The sequence below is a fragment of the Aythya ferina genome (genome assembly GCF_964211825.1).
Source record: "Aythya ferina genome assembly, chromosome: 2".
Taxonomy (NCBI): domain Eukaryota; kingdom Metazoa; phylum Chordata; class Aves; order Anseriformes; family Anatidae; genus Aythya; species Aythya ferina.
The window spans coordinates 29095850-29112974 of NC_140297.1; the positions used below are offsets into that span (position 1 = coordinate 29095850).

The following is a 17125-nucleotide window of genomic DNA, read 5'->3' on the forward strand; positions in this document are numbered from 1 at the left end:
CTTTTTCTTTTTTTCTTTTTAAATACTCTTGTGTGTTTGTAGAAAATAGAATAGATAAGATAAAACATAATTAATGAGCTAAATGTACTCAGCTTAAGTCACTGTGGTTTCTAAATTTATAGTGATGTATTATTATGCAGAAGTAACATAAAATACTCAAGTTTTCTTCAGAAATTATATTACTGAAATAATTAACTAATATTTCTCCTAAACTGTTCTCTCTTTTCTTACGAAGTTCTACAAGATGCAACAGTGACAAAGAATAATCACTTCTCTCTTTCAGTTTGGGAAACAAACCCATGAAATTATATTGGCCTAAGGTCCTCAAAGTGACTTAAGAACTTAACCAAATCAAGAAAAGAAAAATCAGTTTCTTGAGAATGAAATGTAGTCATATTTTTACACATTTCTATATTGTGTTTACATTCTGTAATTGACATATTCCATCTGCACATCAAACCTCATGTGTACATCATCCACCTCAAGGACACACTGGAGATCTACAGTAAATGAAGGCACCAAAACTAGGATACCTGACCTACATTCCGATGTGTTTTCTTATTGAGAGATGTCCTTCACATAAGACAATAATTTTCAATAAATATTAAGGGAAAGTAATTAATAGCTAGGAATCAACATTTCCAGCACAGAGAATGACATCTCTGCTCCTGCAATTAAATACTTTCTTTTGAATTAGCTTTCATATAAGCTTAGATAACAGTAACCTGTAACGTTACAAGGCACTCATGACAAAAGACAATGACTGTCAAGGAGCACTGGAATGCTGAAGTGCTCTGATTTCACACTAATTCAATTGCAAGCAAATCAAATTTACCTTCTTTTTCCTTGAGGGTATTTAAATAGGAGAGGAGATTTTCATTAGCTTGCACACAGTAGATTTCCCGGGTTTGAATGCCACCTCCACACAGTGCTGTCTGATTTCCTCGCCTTTTATCCTGTTGGCTGAGTAGAGGATCAACGCGGCATTCTGTCCACTCTGTGGTCCGCCAGCCATACCTAGATCAAATTGGGTGAATCAGGTTTTCAAAAATGAAGCCCTTTCACATGATGTTGTTATACAAGCCAAAATGCCTTAATATCTTTATGTATTTTACAAAAGGCCTGACTTCCAGAGTTGCTTGCACACAGATGCATTGTTTGATGTTTTACGTGGGTGGAAACATTTCCTCAGTTATTTGACTTTTGAAATCATGACTTTTTGGGAAGATCTTTCCTGTTCAATTCCTGAAACATACTGCACATATAAATATTTTATTGGAAGTAAGAAAAACTTTATATACAGAAAGATACAGGTCTGTGTTCAGATAAGCTAACTGTAATGATAGTGACTCTCGACATTTGTTTAGAGCTAGACAGTTTATATGAAACAAAACCAAAACATCAAAGAAATGTGCATGCTGAGAAACATAAGAGCCAGAAAAAAAGAGTGAAAAATAAAAACACCAAGCTAACTCCAAAAAAAAAAAAAAAAAAAACATACACAAAAAAAAGAAAAACAAAACCAAGAGTCTCTAATTCATTTTTGATAAAAGAGACAGAAGTTCCTCCTAAATATGAAGGTAAAAAATATAATTTTATTTTATTTTTTATTATCATTACAGAAATCATTTCAGTAAGTTCTTTTTTCACTGTCAAGAGGAAGATGGTTTCTCTGCAGTGCTGAAGCATCCCTGCTGGGTGAATGATGAATGATGAGAAGCTGTGAGCTTTCTAATCAGTGAGTGCGCAGGAAAGAAGATCTGTGACTCTGAGTTAAAATCCCAAGCAGGATTATGAACCACAAGAAATGCCACAGAATTCTTTACCCAACAAGCGCTTTAAAGCTAAATCAAGTGAACTGCTTCCCAACGTGGCTTGGAGATGGGTAAAGATGACATTTCAACTCTTAAATGAAAAATACGTACTGCAGTCAAAGATGCAGATGCAAAATGGCTTAACATCAAATGACATTTACCCAAACCCTCTTGCTAGTCTGATAAAGAAAAAGCACAGTTGGGACTTTAATATTAATCTTGATTAGTTGATAAGGATTACTGCTCTTTCTTGAATTTGAAGTGCCTGCTGTCATTTCTTCTAAACTTTAAACAGGGTTATTTTATTTACCACAAGTGCTAGCCTCTCCCACTTTCCATGTGGGGCCCAGTCCTGCTTTTATTGTGTTAAGAAGAGTCTTTCTGAAAAGACTAGCTTCTAAATCAATATTTATCAGCCCTTTCCTATGACATTTTTTCTGCCAACAGAAAATGATACTGGCAGAAATGTTGTGTAGGGAGATCACTGACAAATTAATACAATTAATTTATTATATTCATGACTCTGCCTGTGTACTCACAAACACATTATCTTTTATAAGGGAACACTAATGAAAAAATAAGTATTTGTTATTTTTTCCTGTACTTGAAAAAAAGATGTAATTTCACTATAATAGCTATAATTTACAGACTTTGGGCTCCTAAGGAGAGCACTGAATATGCAAAGGATATAAAAATCAAACCTATTATTTCTACAGTACCTTAATAGTGATTTGGTTGATATTACCAACCCTGTATGCCTAACTGAAATTCTACATTTTAGTATAGGGTGAACTGAAATGAACCAACTTACGTAATGCATGGTGCTACACCATCTCCTTGAGAAATGCATTGCTCTGTTTCTTCTAATTGCGGGCATTCACTTTCACTGCCAATAGGGAGCTGTTTAATGGTCCGTGATCTTGTACGATTCCCTTTAGGGGTTGTCATGTCAAAGCAGGTTTTGGAGCAGGGGGTCCATTCTGACCACTCTGACACCTGGCACTCCTTTGTGATGACACAGGACTGGAACGTAATTGGCAGCTTTTCTTGCTTGCAAAAGCTGTAGTAAGAGAGAATTACAATTTTCAGTGCACATGCACAGACAAACATGAACTCCTACAGAAAAATGCTGTTCATTGCAACAAGCAAAGTCACTAAATATTTGTAAAGCTCTTAAGTTCCAGTCCACATGTATATGATCGCAGAAAGTCAGGCAAAATGGCTTTTGATTAAACTGACTAAAACCAGACACATACGATTTGCTTTCATTAGAAACAACCAGTGTTACCATGTTTGTGGTCAATATTAAAAATCATCTATATATGTATGAAGTACAAAAGAGAAAATAAATTTTGTCACCACTTTATTTTTTGGTATACTCAATTATTTTTCTTAGAACATACAGGAAGTGAAGGACCAATAACAAGAGATGTCTACACAATGCTTTTCGAAGAGAATCAAGCAGTCAATGTCATCTCATGTGATCTCATTTCCAGACTATTAATTGTTTAAAAATGCAATGTCATATTTATTGAATACTTGGACACTACCACTTTGCTTTGTTAACAGCTGGTATATTGCCACAGTAATGTCTCATGGTCTAAAAGGGGCACAAACTCTCCTGTAAAATAGAGCCTTCTCTGCTACAGTGAAACCATTGCCTTAATTTCCTGTTCCTTGTTGAAGGCTGTCATTTCATTTCCAATCTCCATCTGATTGCTTCATTCACATATTATATAGGTTGTCAGCAACATTCTCTCCTAAATGCCTCTGCATTTTTAAATGTTACATTCTAACCAACTTATTTCTGCTTCAGAACTTGATTCACAATAGGACAATGAGCAATATTGAAGCTAAAATACAATTAAACCGATCGTAACCTTACCTTCTTAATTACAATTACAACATACATATATTTATCATGTCTGTTTTGAAATAGAATTCTGGCTTGTAAAATAGTTAGACAGGAAAAAGATTTATCTGCACTGCAGATAGCATAATGAAATGCTCCGTTCAGTACCACCCCTACAAACAATACAAGAAAGACTTTTTGTTGCTGTTGCTATTTTAATGGAAAGATAAAACTATTTTGTTGCTATATCAAACTTGCTGTACACATATCCAACTTCGCGTTGCATTGCTAACAGAATTTCATAATACTAGAAATAGGGATACTTGATGACACTAACAGGAGAACAGTTAAAAAAAGGTATGTGGAAAGACAGTTGCCATCTTGCTAACAGATGGACATAAGTGGTTTGGACATAGTGTCAGCGGGTTCAGAAAGGGGCTAGGCAAATTTGTGGACAATATATAGATACTAAAATGACTAGATGGGTATACACTTGCCACCATCCCTAATACATTAACTTTGAATACTGAGGAATACTAAGGGAAAGGACTTAAAAATTAGCTAGTTTGCTTAGTCTTTAAATAGCATTCCTTTTCCAACACCAGGGACAGCGAGCTGGAGACACTCCTGGGCTTGACAGACCACTATCCAGTAGATTTCTTATGTTCTTACTATGTGAAAAGTGGAAAACAAAAACACCTAATGCATGATATACACCATTTATTCTGCTTTAGGACAGAAGCTACATGCTCCTGTCTTGGGTTTATTTGGCTAGGTTTTGCTAGCATGAGGGCTACAGGGCTCTCTCTGTGAGCAGAACCCAGCAGCTGCCCCATGTCAGATCAGAGACAGCTCCAGCGGGACCCAGTGCTGGCCAAAGCCAAGCCAGGGAGCAACACTGATTGGGCCTCTGGGAGAGCAGAGTTAAGGAAGGGAAAAACAAAACAAAACAAAAACAAACAAACAAAAAAAATGACTGTGCAACAAGTGCTGGGAGAAAGGAGTGAGAACCAGCCCTTCAGACACCAAGGTCAGTGCAGCAGGAGGGCAGGAGGTGCTCCAGCAATGCAGCAGCAGCTCCCCTGTGGCCTGTGGAGAGGCCCCTGGTAGAGCAGGCTGTCCCCTTGCAGCCCATGGGTCCTACATGGAGCAGATCTCCACGCTGCAGCCTGTGGAGGAGCCCCCAGTGGAGCAGGTGGATGTGGCCTGGAGGAGGCTGTGGCCCATGGACAGCACCCGCAGGAGCAGGCCCCAGGCTGGAGCTGCAGCCCGTGGAGAGGAGCCCACACAGGAGCAGGAGGTCTGGGGGGAGCTGCCGCTCATGGGAGACCCGTGCTGGAGCCGTTTGCTCCTGTGGGACCGACCCATGTGGGAGCAGTTCTTGAAGAGCTGCTGCCTGTGGACAGCCCCCGCAGGCTCAGTTCGGGAAGGACGGCATCCTGTGGGAGGGACCCCACATGGAGCAGGGGCAGAGCATGACCATGGAGTGGCAGAGACAAAGCATTAGGGACCGACCACAGCCCCCATTTGCTGTTCCTCTGCACTGTGCTGCTCAGGGGGAGGAGATAGAAGAGGGTGAATGGGGGGTAGGTGTTAGTTTGCTTTTAGTTTCACACTGCTCTAGTCCACTAGTGATAGGCAATAAATTACTTTAATTACTGCCTGTCCTTATATCAAAACTTGAGCCCTTTCCATTGTATTTTCTCTTTTTTTTTTTTTCTTTTTTCTTTTTGAGTGAGAGCACAGTTGTGGTGGAGTTAAGCTGCATAGCAGGTAAAACCACCGCACCTCCTTAGGGTTAAAGACACTCAAAGCTACTGAGAAAATTTTTCCTAGTGGACCGTTTTTGCCTTTATCTAGTCTCATCCAGCTTACAACTACAATAACTACTGATAAATTAAATACCGCAATTTCTGAATGTCTTCCAAAACATATAGACTCATTTATCCCATAGAGGAACACATTTTAATGACTGAACAAAGAATCATTTCCTTATGGATTCTAACATGAAGAGTATTTGCAAATCCTTCTGGAGAACATGATGTATCACCTCCTCCCAAGTTCGTTTCCAGTGTAACTCCCATGAGAGCAGATAAAACCAATCTCTTTACTCATATTGAGACAGGTCGCGTTTAATTATAGACACATCTTGCCAGGGAACATGCACGAAATTGCCACTAAAAAGGAGCAATCATGAGAAGTAAAGATCAATTCATGATGTGCAATTTTCTGTGGGCTTTGCGTCTACTTCAAATCATCTTTGGGAGAGGTGTTACATGATACTGACTGAGATTTTCATTATTGGAAGTTGTTTTACTAGAACAAAACAATAATACAAATTATCTTTCTTCATTAAAGCAAACTGCCCCAAACCCTGAAGTTGTCTCTGGCTGCAGTTCCTACGTGGCTTCATGCAAAGATTATGTCCTTCCCTGAAAAGGGAAACCTCCAATGACCATATCATTACTTTCATGTTAAAAGCAACTGAAGAAGACCATACTGAATTTCATGACCTGTAACAGTTTGTGTTGCATTCTAGATCAAGTGGCAACTAAGGAGGCATTATATCGAAACTTCTAGTATCACCAATCCCTCTAAATAAGACTGAGTGAAACTGTTTAGTTAAATAAATGATAAGGTAAATCACACTAAAATCTCTTTGGAGGTAATAGAGTAGCTTCCAGAGCAGATTACATGTCCTTTCCCCCCCTACAACATTTCCCTGTCCAAAGTACATCTATACCTGTTACTTGTAACTAAACTAGTCTACACTTAATCTCACATGGCATCTCAATGCACCTCCTGTTCCTAGGCAGTCTGGGAACAATGAATCTGATGTTCCAGAAGTCCCCTCAGTTTTTTTCAAAGATTTTTTTCTACTTCTTTCTGACTCTTGACACCTTCAAAAGATTTGCAAGACTTTCAAACTTTTTTTCTCTGTACCAAGAAAAATTGATCTTTTCCATAATATTTCAATGCAGATAAATATATACAAACATTCAAAATTAAAATGATTAATTCTCTATTACATAAAAACAGTAGCTCTGAAAGACAAAAGTGACATTTTAAAAGTTCAGCATATGTAGTATATTCACTTAGAAGGTTGGTAATGTTTCCTTTAAATGTCTGGTCTATGAAATTGTATAGATTCATTGAGACCTGGGAATGTCTTTACCACACAAGATAGTGTCTTCTGGTTCTGGTATCTAAGCCTGCAGATGTGATTCACACCAAAAATAATTTAAAGCAAAGCTTCATTTAATGTAAATCACTCTGCACTTCCAAATGGATTTACGCATCTGATTTGGTTACCGAAATTGAATGAATCTTCTGACAGAAGTAAAAGCATATGGGCAGATAACGGATCAGAAGATAAAAACCTCTCTATAAAAAAGATCCAGCATGACCAGGTAAGTAAAGAATGATAGTTAATAACTATCAGAACAGAAATTATAGCATTTCTATACTATGATTATGCGATGGTTTCTGAAAAGGCAAATTCCCAGGTAAAAAGCTGAGATCATTTAAATGCAGGAAGGCTTCTCTGTCTCATGCCACCCCCAAAATGAAGCTTTTGTATGGATACCAAAAGCCTTGAAGTTCTAAACTGTTATTTAACTAAAAAATGTTTAAAACAGGCAAAAAGATCATTTAAATAAGCAAATCTATGTCTTAGATAGTTTGTATTCATCTTTGTAGTATCATCCAAACCACAAAGTTCTGCATCAACCATCTCCATCCTCTATGAACTTTCAGTAACATCTAAGTAACACTATACACAAAATTAGCCATTCAAAATGTGCAGGGAGTGCACAAGCAAGTCCTCACTATCAACCCATACACCACTGTCCATATTGCTTTGGAAGCTCTGAGAAAAGTATGTGAGTTGCATCCAAATTCACCAGGGCAGACTGGATATAAGAGGTGGTGGTATAGGGAAATATGTAAAGACTGCAGGAACTTGCTTCCAACACAATGACTACATAACAGGGACACTGTCCTAAGTGTCTGTCTATTGGCAGGGGAGGGGGCATTACAATATTTGAAGTAAGGCTGTTCTTAGAGGAAGTTCTGCTTAAGACAAAACAGAAAAATAGTGGGGAAATGAAGCTGAAGGAATATAAATGGGTAGATGACAGTGTGGAAAGAAAAGGCAATCCCAAGGAGACATCACAGGGGTGAAATGAGTTTTATTGCTATTAAGCCAACATTAAAACCATTCTTGACCTCAAAGATTTGGATGAGATAAATGAAATAAAGAAAAAGTGGTGGTTCAAAAGTCAAAATACAGGACATAATTACTGCTCAACATCTTTTGGAGATATGTGTCAGGAATTTGTGTTTACTCACGTTCCATAGCCTCACTTTTGCTCCTTGCAGAAATAAATAAAATCTAAATGTTGCTTTGGATAGCTTTTGAATCCCCATGGGGATTTCAAAGTAATTCAGGGGATAATTGAGGCTATGGACACATACAGAATGAAGCTTAAGGCATAAGCCTGGAGCAAATAGCACCATAGTACCTGTGTACTAATGTGCAAGCAGGTGGCTGAAAGCACTCTCTTCACTGAGCTTTTAAATGTGTGATAAATTCTAATATCTTCTACTTTTTCAGATTTTTCCTCCATATCACATTGGACTGATAATTGGAAAGAAGACTTAATGAGAAAAGTTAATGACAAACAGCAACATGAGAATGGCTTCATGGTTCTAACCAATGATCTAACCAATCTGATACCTGCTTTGGCAGTTGCCAGTCGAGGGCAAAAATGGAAAGAGAGAAAGTATTCCATTACACGTCTTCCTGTTTTCCAGCCAACTGGCTTAAAGTCTTCCCAAACACAAGTTATATCTTTGCACTGAAAAACCCTTCATAAAGACTGAAGTATACTGTCCAAAGACTATACTTGTAACTGTAATCTTACAGGGAAGAAATAAAACATATACCACATTGCTTATTAGCATCACAAACTAAAAAAGTCTGGACTTAGACTTCTGAGAAATCTGGCTACATGTGAGTAGATCCACACCCTAGATCTTCATGCTCTTTAACAGAAATAGTCTGGTCAAATCAAGGGTCAAATCAACCTTTGAAATCATAAAATAGCAGAAAGGTTTGGGTTGAAAGGAGCCTTTAAAGAACATCCAGTCCAACTCCCCATCTAGTTCAACACCTCTCACTAGATCAGGATGCTCAAAGCCCCATCCCACCTGACCTTGAACACTTCCAGGGATGTGTTCCACAACTTTCCTGGGCAACCTGCTCCAGTGTCTAACCATCATCATAGCAAGGAATTTCTTCCTAATGTCCAGTCTAAATCTACTCTCTGTTAGTTTCCAATGTATACATCCCTGTGTAAAATTTTCTACAGCAACCTTGAGCTGTACTGGTCAGTAGACATGAAGAAACCCAGCAAAACTCATGCTTAGTTTAGACAGTGCTTCATGTTATTTGGGATTAAATTCAGATGTTAATGTTACTGATGTAGCATCTCCTCATTCTTTATTTGAACACCATGGAACCGTAAGAGATGCTCTCTATAAGTAATAGGGATTTTGGAGCTGACATACAGAAACAAAGAATTAATAAAATGTTCCAATGTATTACAACAAGCTGTTGTATCTTCTATGCAATGTTCTCCTCAGAGAGTTCACACAGCTTGCTGGATGCATCAACTGCTAAAACAACACAGTCAAACACAAACTCTCCACATTCTTGCATCAAAAGTATAGTTGGAATTTGAAATATGTTGTGATAAACAATCTGTGACAAAGAAAAGACAGTTTATTTTCTCATTAATAAAATTAAATGAAAAAAATATATCTGTTTAATGACCATGTGCTAGAGAGTAGGAATAGCAGGAAGCTGATTTAAATTCAGAGTTTAGATAATTCCCAAAAGTTACTGTGAAGATAGAACATGTAAGACATTCTGCATTTTTTCCTAGTAGCAAATGTAACAAGTATCACTCATGACATAGTCCTGATTCATTTTTCCTACAGCTGCAATGTTTATTATTGGTCATATTGTACATTGTTCTGAGAAACCGTTAGTACCCCACAGTATAATGAGCTGTTAGAATCACACAAACAATAAGGCCTCTTTTATTTGTTTACAATTCAAATACTGCCCAGATAAGTGCTTTTCAAAGCAATATTTTCCCATGATTCTTTCACAATTTAAATTAATTCTGCCAAGAAAGTTGCACAGCCAAAATAGTTTTGAAGAAAACAGAACTACTCAGGCTTTCTAGAAAATCGAGATTACAACTACTGTGTCGAGGAAAAATATATTAGCTAATACAGGCAAAGCAACAAGAAATTCTACTATAACCAAACAAGTGGCAACAGCTGCTGTGGTGCTGTTGCATATACCAGCGGAGTATGAGCAAGTAAGAAAGCAGAAGAGTTTAGGTAGAGATAGTATCTTTCACAGTTCAATGACACAGTGACGTGTGCACATCCCATGATACAGATAACTTTTAAATTGCTACAAGAGGTTATCTGGCAATAGTCTACATAGATGGTTTACTAAATCTTCTGAAGAAGGTTCTCTTTTACCAGGGAAAAAATTTGCTATAGAGCATTAATTAGCATTTACTTTCACCATAAGTAACAGTTATATTTATGAAGTTATCAGCAAAAGAAAACCAACAACCCCCCCTCCAAACTTCATGAATAAAAATATGCAACATTGATGTTAAAATTATATTAGCAATATTAGTTGTTTCAGGTGTTATTTTAGATTCACTCCTTCTATTAGTTTTGTCCATGTCAGTGGGTAATTCACTGCCCCATGCTTGAAAAAAAGTGGTCAATATCAGGAGCTAGACTGGACATTTTACTCTCAGTCTAACTATGCTTTTCTGGGGATCTGCAGGTGAAGAAGAACTCAGTGACTTTCCTTCCCATGGAGTTCCCAGTTCCTTGGGGGACTGCACCTCCCAGGGAAGAAGTTATGGTGTTAGACCATAACTTTATAAAGCTCATGGAGAAAATAGGTGGGTACTGTTTGTCTCAGAGCAATGCTTCACAGTCACATGATAGAAAGAACAATATAACTCTAAACAAAAATACGTTCTAATTTGTTACTGATGGGACCATTCACAGACTGTGATATGATACCAATGTAACCAAGTCCAAAATTTAGAAAAATTTTGCTTGGTTTGCATTCTGAGAGTATTCATTTAGGCATATTGAAGTCAATTAGTATATACACTCCCTGACAATGAGGCAAAAAAAATAATACATAAAAGTACACTGTAGACGAAGATTTAGAAGATCTGTATTAAATATCTCAGGGCCTAATGCTGTTTACCATTAAGCATCTAATCTCCTAATAAATAAGGGTAGAAATTCCACTTAGAGCTTATTCATAGAATTCATTCATTCAGAGAATTTATGGTCAGAAGTGAACATCAGAACATGTATTCTAACCCTCATTACATTACACACTATTATATCTTGCTAGGTAAAATGAATTACTTGTATTTAAGTAAAATATTATTCTATAGTGAACAGAACAACTGTTCACTATATGAAAAGAGTTAAAATATGGTGTGGAGAAATAAATGGTTCATTGCTGGTGTTTCAATTACTCAGCACAGTGTGTACATTTCCATCTTAAATCTAGATTTTGGCACAGTATGTTAAACGTAGAGCAATACTGACAAGCCACTGTCAAAACAGCACCCTCAGTAAGATGACAGAGCAGGTACTTAGAATAGAAAGGAAGACCCATTGAATAATATTGTGTATATCCACAGAATCTACTGTCTCCAATAAAACCACATTAAAAATCTATGGGATGCTTCTGACTTTCAAATTCATGGAAATTCTAAAAATACAATGAAAATGGTAGCAAAGCAGTATGTTTGCATCCTGTTTCTCTAACAATGTTTTACATTCTCATATCCCTAGGCATCCGACAATTACTCTGTGGTTTTTAGTTGTCAGGAGCTGTTTATTCCAAGATGATTGTCTTCTCCCCTCTTGTACATTTGTTAACAGCACATGCTCTAATTCCAAGTTAATTTATCAAGACAACTATGTATAGCTCATTATCCATATATGTGATATTTACAGGATATTTACAGGTGCTCTGCTACTGAAACCCTTACAGCTTCCTGTACAAAAACAACTACATAGATGCCTTTCCAGTAACACAAGAAACAGCCTGTAGCTGTGTATGCTTCCAGCTGCTCCTCAACAAACAAGCTAAAGGTTGCTTATGGGCCTTCATCTCTACAACCTGCCCTCTCTGCGTTGCCATCCTTTCCTGAAACTGCTCCACCATAGCCACAACCATCTTCACACTTACCTTCCTTTCTGCCTTTTGTCTCATGAAGCATCAGAGAACCAAACAGATGCTTTCAAGGCTGTTTCTTAGCGTATTACAGGGTCAACAAACTGAGCTGCCATTGTATACACCGGAATTGTCTATTTTCTGTCTGACAGCATATACCTCAGGGTGACTTGCCTGCTTCTCCAGATTAATGGTGTAAAGAAAGTGACAGGCTTATGCTGTGTTTTTTGTAACCCACTTTCTTCACATGTAAAAGGACAGTGAGAGCCCATAAAGTGGAAGGAGACATTTATTGCATGATTTAGGATATGAACACTGGATTAGGAGGTTTCAGGACTGGGAAAGACCAACGAAGTAAAATTGTCATCCCAGAAGAGCAGATTCTATGCCTTTCTCAGCCAGTAATTTCTGAGTATCACTTGCTCATCCACCTAAATGCTCAGCCAGCTGTTCTCTAGTCCCTGGGCATCTGACTTAAGATTTATGGTCAGTAAAAACACAGTGGATGTGCTCTAAGCAGATACAGGTATACAAGAAGTAACCTGAAAAATCAGGTATGATATACATCAAACTGCAAGTCTGAAATTAGTGGGGCAATTCAATAATTTTGGCCTACTAACACCTCTCTTGCCTCAGTTGGAAGAAATAAAATCTCAAACTCTCCCAAACATGCAAGTTGGTAAAGTATAACAATGAGATCATCATGGAAACTTCCAAAGGTGTTTCATTCATTATGAAATATGGATTGTTAAGTATTGCACAAAAGCACAGAATCAGTGAGGATGAGAAGAAATAATAAACTACCCTCTGAGAAGGACAGCTGTAAAATAAATGAAATGCAGCTACACCATTAAATGCATAAATGGGCTAAACCAAGCTGCCCAGGAAATGTTCAGCATATCTTAAATTTGGGGTGCTTTTTGTTCCCACCACTAAGTCCCATTGCTATTATTGTGTACTGTGATTACCCATCAAAGAAATAAGTCCTGAATACAACTAAAACTTTACTGTTGCTTCTTGAATTATCACTTTAAATCATCAATAATGGTCAGCTTCTCAAATAGAACTCTACCACAAAGATGCTGCAAGGGAATAGCAACCAAGCAGTTTTGGAGACTGCAGCCAAAGAGCTGGCAGGTACTGCTTCCTACTTCATCTCCTCCAATTTCTCCCTCCTGTACAGACAGGAGCTTCTTGGTCCCAGCTTAAGCAAGACAAATAAGCTACAACCAAATGATGGGGAAAAAATAAATTAAAATAAAATAAAATAAAGTAAAATAAAAATTATTTTTCTGTGTGTGCGCATTTTGCTTGTTTTAATAGCTACTTACAGCCTTGCAGAACTGCTTTACATATAGTCCCATTTACAGCCATTTGAGCTAATTCCTGGCAGTCGCAGCCTGTCACCATAACTCTGGACCAACCACTAAAGGGCAATGTGATGTGCTTTGCCAGTGAATTTCAGAATGTTTGTTGAAGTGTAGAAACATACAGGTCAAGAAGAAACTCTAGTTCTGTTCCATGTTCCTACAGTTACAAATGCCTATGTCCATAACCTGCTCCTGTCACTCTGAATTTCATATCCTTTCCCCAGTCCAGCAGGATCTTAACAAAACTTCTCAGTAAAATGGTTGTGTGCATGCTAATACATTGCTAAAGCAAAATATTTTTTCCTAGGCTTGTACAAAAATGGACAATACATTTTTGCTAAAATTTCCCAAAAAATTTTGCTCAGGAAGACAATTATTAAGGAATGGTTGAGAACAAATGATAAAATTCTGGCAAAATAGAAGCAAGCAAAAACAGAGTATACATTGTAATGGAAAGTGATAGACCTAACACAAGGCACGAGCATCACAACTTGCAATAATGAAAACAGATTTGTAACTCAAAGTGAATTTTTACACATTACATTTCTCTGTGTTGCCAGTTTTAAGTGTAATGTCTCTCTGTGGGACCTCTGACAAATCCCACTTGCACCAAAAAAAAAAGAGGAAATATTTCAGCGGATCAACACTGTCCCATCCACTAACAGCAACACTGTTTTGGTCTTGTTACATATCCAGGGCAGTCATTTTAAAGTCAGATTTAATTACTGAATTCTCTCTTCTTCACCATTTCTATTTTAAAAATATCTTAAATGCTCAAGATTTTCAGATTAAAGGAAACAAAAAGCAAATATAAGCCATGTAACATGTACATTATTGCAGAATGAGTAATACAAAATCTAATATTTCATCCTTCATAGGAGACGATGTATTGTTCACTAGGCAATAAAGTGTATAAATTACACTTTGATTTTCTTTTTTCACTTCTCTTCACCATGCCTGGTGTGCTGATGTGTCTAGAGAATTTGCCTTTTTGAAGTTTTGCTGACAGCTTTACAGAATCATTTTCTCTGGAGCACCCTTCTGAAACTTGTTTTTTGTAACCCCTTTTATACTATACCAATTTTGCTACCTCTGCAAAAATATTACTCGCCTGAGGGTTTTTTTCTTCTTTCAGTCATGCTGCCAGGGGGCTGATTGTTTCTGATTGCCAAAGTCAAAACTCACTGAAAATGAACTATTCAAGCTGAGGAGCATTTCACATGAGCACAGCAGGTTATCCAGTCACCTTACTTGTCTATATTATTTAGTAACATGGCTGCTATTGATGGAGATTATAAAATCATTTTTGCTGGCTGCATTGACAACTCAGGTAGAAAAATAATTCTATTGTTTGAGATTCTGGAATTGTAATCACTGAATAAAGCATATGACCACAGAGTGGAGAACACAGTATAAAAGAAACAGATTAATATATGGATGACATGTAGAGGTTGGTCTCTAAAGGCCAAGATGTCAGTGCTAGAATTTCTCACAGGAATCATTTAATCAAATTCTCTTGTTTTCATTATGCAACTGGAAAAAAAAAAAAAATCCATGTTGAATTTGGTGGGAAGACTATTACATTATAAATCCTTTGTACATTTACAACATAAAATTATATCCATTAGACATCACAATATCCACTGCATCATTTATATCATTTTCCCTGTCATGAAGAATTGTTCCTACATTGTTTCACTGCCTCAGGCAACAGAATTTCATCCATTTCCCTGCTGCAGTCTGAATATATGGTGCAAATACAGTATGCTGAGGCATCTGAAATTAAGACAATGTTACTGAGCTGAGTGAATTCAAGAGTGAGTTTAAAGATGATAAGAAAAGTACATCATCAACTGCCAATTATACTTTCTCTTTCTTGTACCACCTGTCAGTGCCTCAGGACAGGAAAATTCCTCCCCCAATTTTTTTTTATTTTATTTTTTATTTTTTAAGTACTGTAGTTCCATATGATTGTTTAAACTTAGAAAAAAATGTGGATGTTCAAACAGAATGTCTGGCTGCTAGCTACTAGCCACTAATATGTTTAATAAATGATTCACTGCATTTAAAGGGTAATTATGTTCCTGAGCTGGGGCACAGCATAAGCTGTGTGATGTGAATCTGGGGGAAAGGCAAATTCTTCCTGTAAAAGCCCTGAGACAGGGCTGCAACCAAAACCCAGGACTGCCTGAGCAAGGTGATTTTGAGATTCCTTGTATGGACACTTACTCAAGCACAGTGCAATTCTGAAAGAAGAATTCTGTAGAAAATCAGAGCTAGAGAAGACCTTAAAAACTATGCAGTTAGCCTCTCTTCCCCAGCCAAGGGTTACTAGAGGCGTACATTCCTGACACGTGCATTTCTGACTTGTTCTTAGAAACCTTCAGAGACTTGTGGTGACAAATTCTCCAGGCAATCTTTTCCAGAGCTTCACCATATCCCGTATTAGAAAGCCTAACCTCATTCAGTTACACTGTGATTAAACCCACCATCACTTTTGCTCTGCATCCATAATATACGGAGAATAGTTCATTCCGTCATTCCTTGTGATGGGTTTTTACATACTCATAGATACTTCACATCTTCACACAGATGCCCCACCTTCCATCCAAACAACCCAAATCTTCCAGTTCTTTAGTAGTAACATCTGGAATTACTCTGACCAGTATTTGAGGGGTGTGCTTTGTAGTCACACCATAATATCCTGACATGGAGAAGTAAAAATTTTGTATGAATTTGAATTTTTGTGTTTAAATATACTTGAAAGATGTTTGCCATAATTGAAAACCTGTAATACACAGTTTCTAATAGGAAAGGTTGAAGTCACTGCAAATTCTTTGATTGAACGTTTAACTGGCATAACAGAAACTCCAAAGGAAAAACCCTGAAAAAAGCTCATAAACGCCTACCTAGCAGCAATGGGTGTCAACCTGTTTCAGCAACGTATCTTATTCATTTCACAGCTGAAGTAAACCTGATTAATCGTGTATTGTACTGGAGGGAAGAAAATAGAAAGAATCACATCATAGACAGAAAAAGGCAGAAGAAATTGAAAGAAGATTTCAAGTTGGACAAAAATATTATGGGTGATAAGAAGGGAGAAAACATAAGCTAGCAAGAGAATGCCAGGTAAAACAAACAAGTGGAAAATTATATAGCTGCAGAAAAGCACTTGGAAGCCTGTGGAAAGAGTTATGGAAACATCTCTGACTACTTAAACTCTTTAAAAGTAAAATTAAAAAAAAAAAAAAAAAAAAGGAACAAAGTGAATAATATTGGGAATGAAAAAAAGGTAGGACAAAGGTGCAATAGAAAAAGAAAAAGAAGAAAAGAGTGGGAAAAAGTACATGCAAGAAACAGACATTTCAGTCTCACTTCTAGTAATTTTGCCAAAGGAAGCAAGAAGGACAAATAATATTTCATGTTCTTTTTTTCAAAACAAAGGTACTGGACAGAATAGATGCTGCCTTCTCACGCAGCCTTTTCCTTCCTGTTTTCTGCTTCCATCATGTATCAGACCCAGTCCGCTTTCCTGTTACTTTTACAGGCAGAGCCTCACAGGCAATATCATCATCCATTCCAAACATGCACGACTTGTTAAAACCTTCAGGTAAAAGTCTGCCTCAATCCACAGGTACAGAGCACACATTTGATGAATATCATCAAAGTTTTCCCCCAAAAGCATGTAGACAAACAGAGGCTATAGAGTTAGCATAGTTTACTAATGCACATTTATGTGATGCTTACTATGATCAACATCATAGCTTGCATGTTTCTTGTCACA

General features: G+C 37.3%; 1 protein-coding gene across 1 annotated transcript in view; it reads right to left on the minus strand.

Annotated features, from left to right (window-relative positions):
* Positions 1-17125, minus strand: part of THSD7A (thrombospondin type 1 domain containing 7A) — a 286485-nt gene that overhangs the window by 112875 nt on the left and 156485 nt on the right. The window contains exons 5-6 of the mRNA XM_084510995.1: positions 2626-2874; positions 836-1017 (exon numbers count right to left, since the gene is read on the minus strand). Of these exons, the coding sequence (XP_084367121.1) occupies positions 836-1017; positions 2626-2874 (431 nt within the window). The remainder of the gene's footprint in view (positions 1-835; positions 1018-2625; positions 2875-17125) is intronic.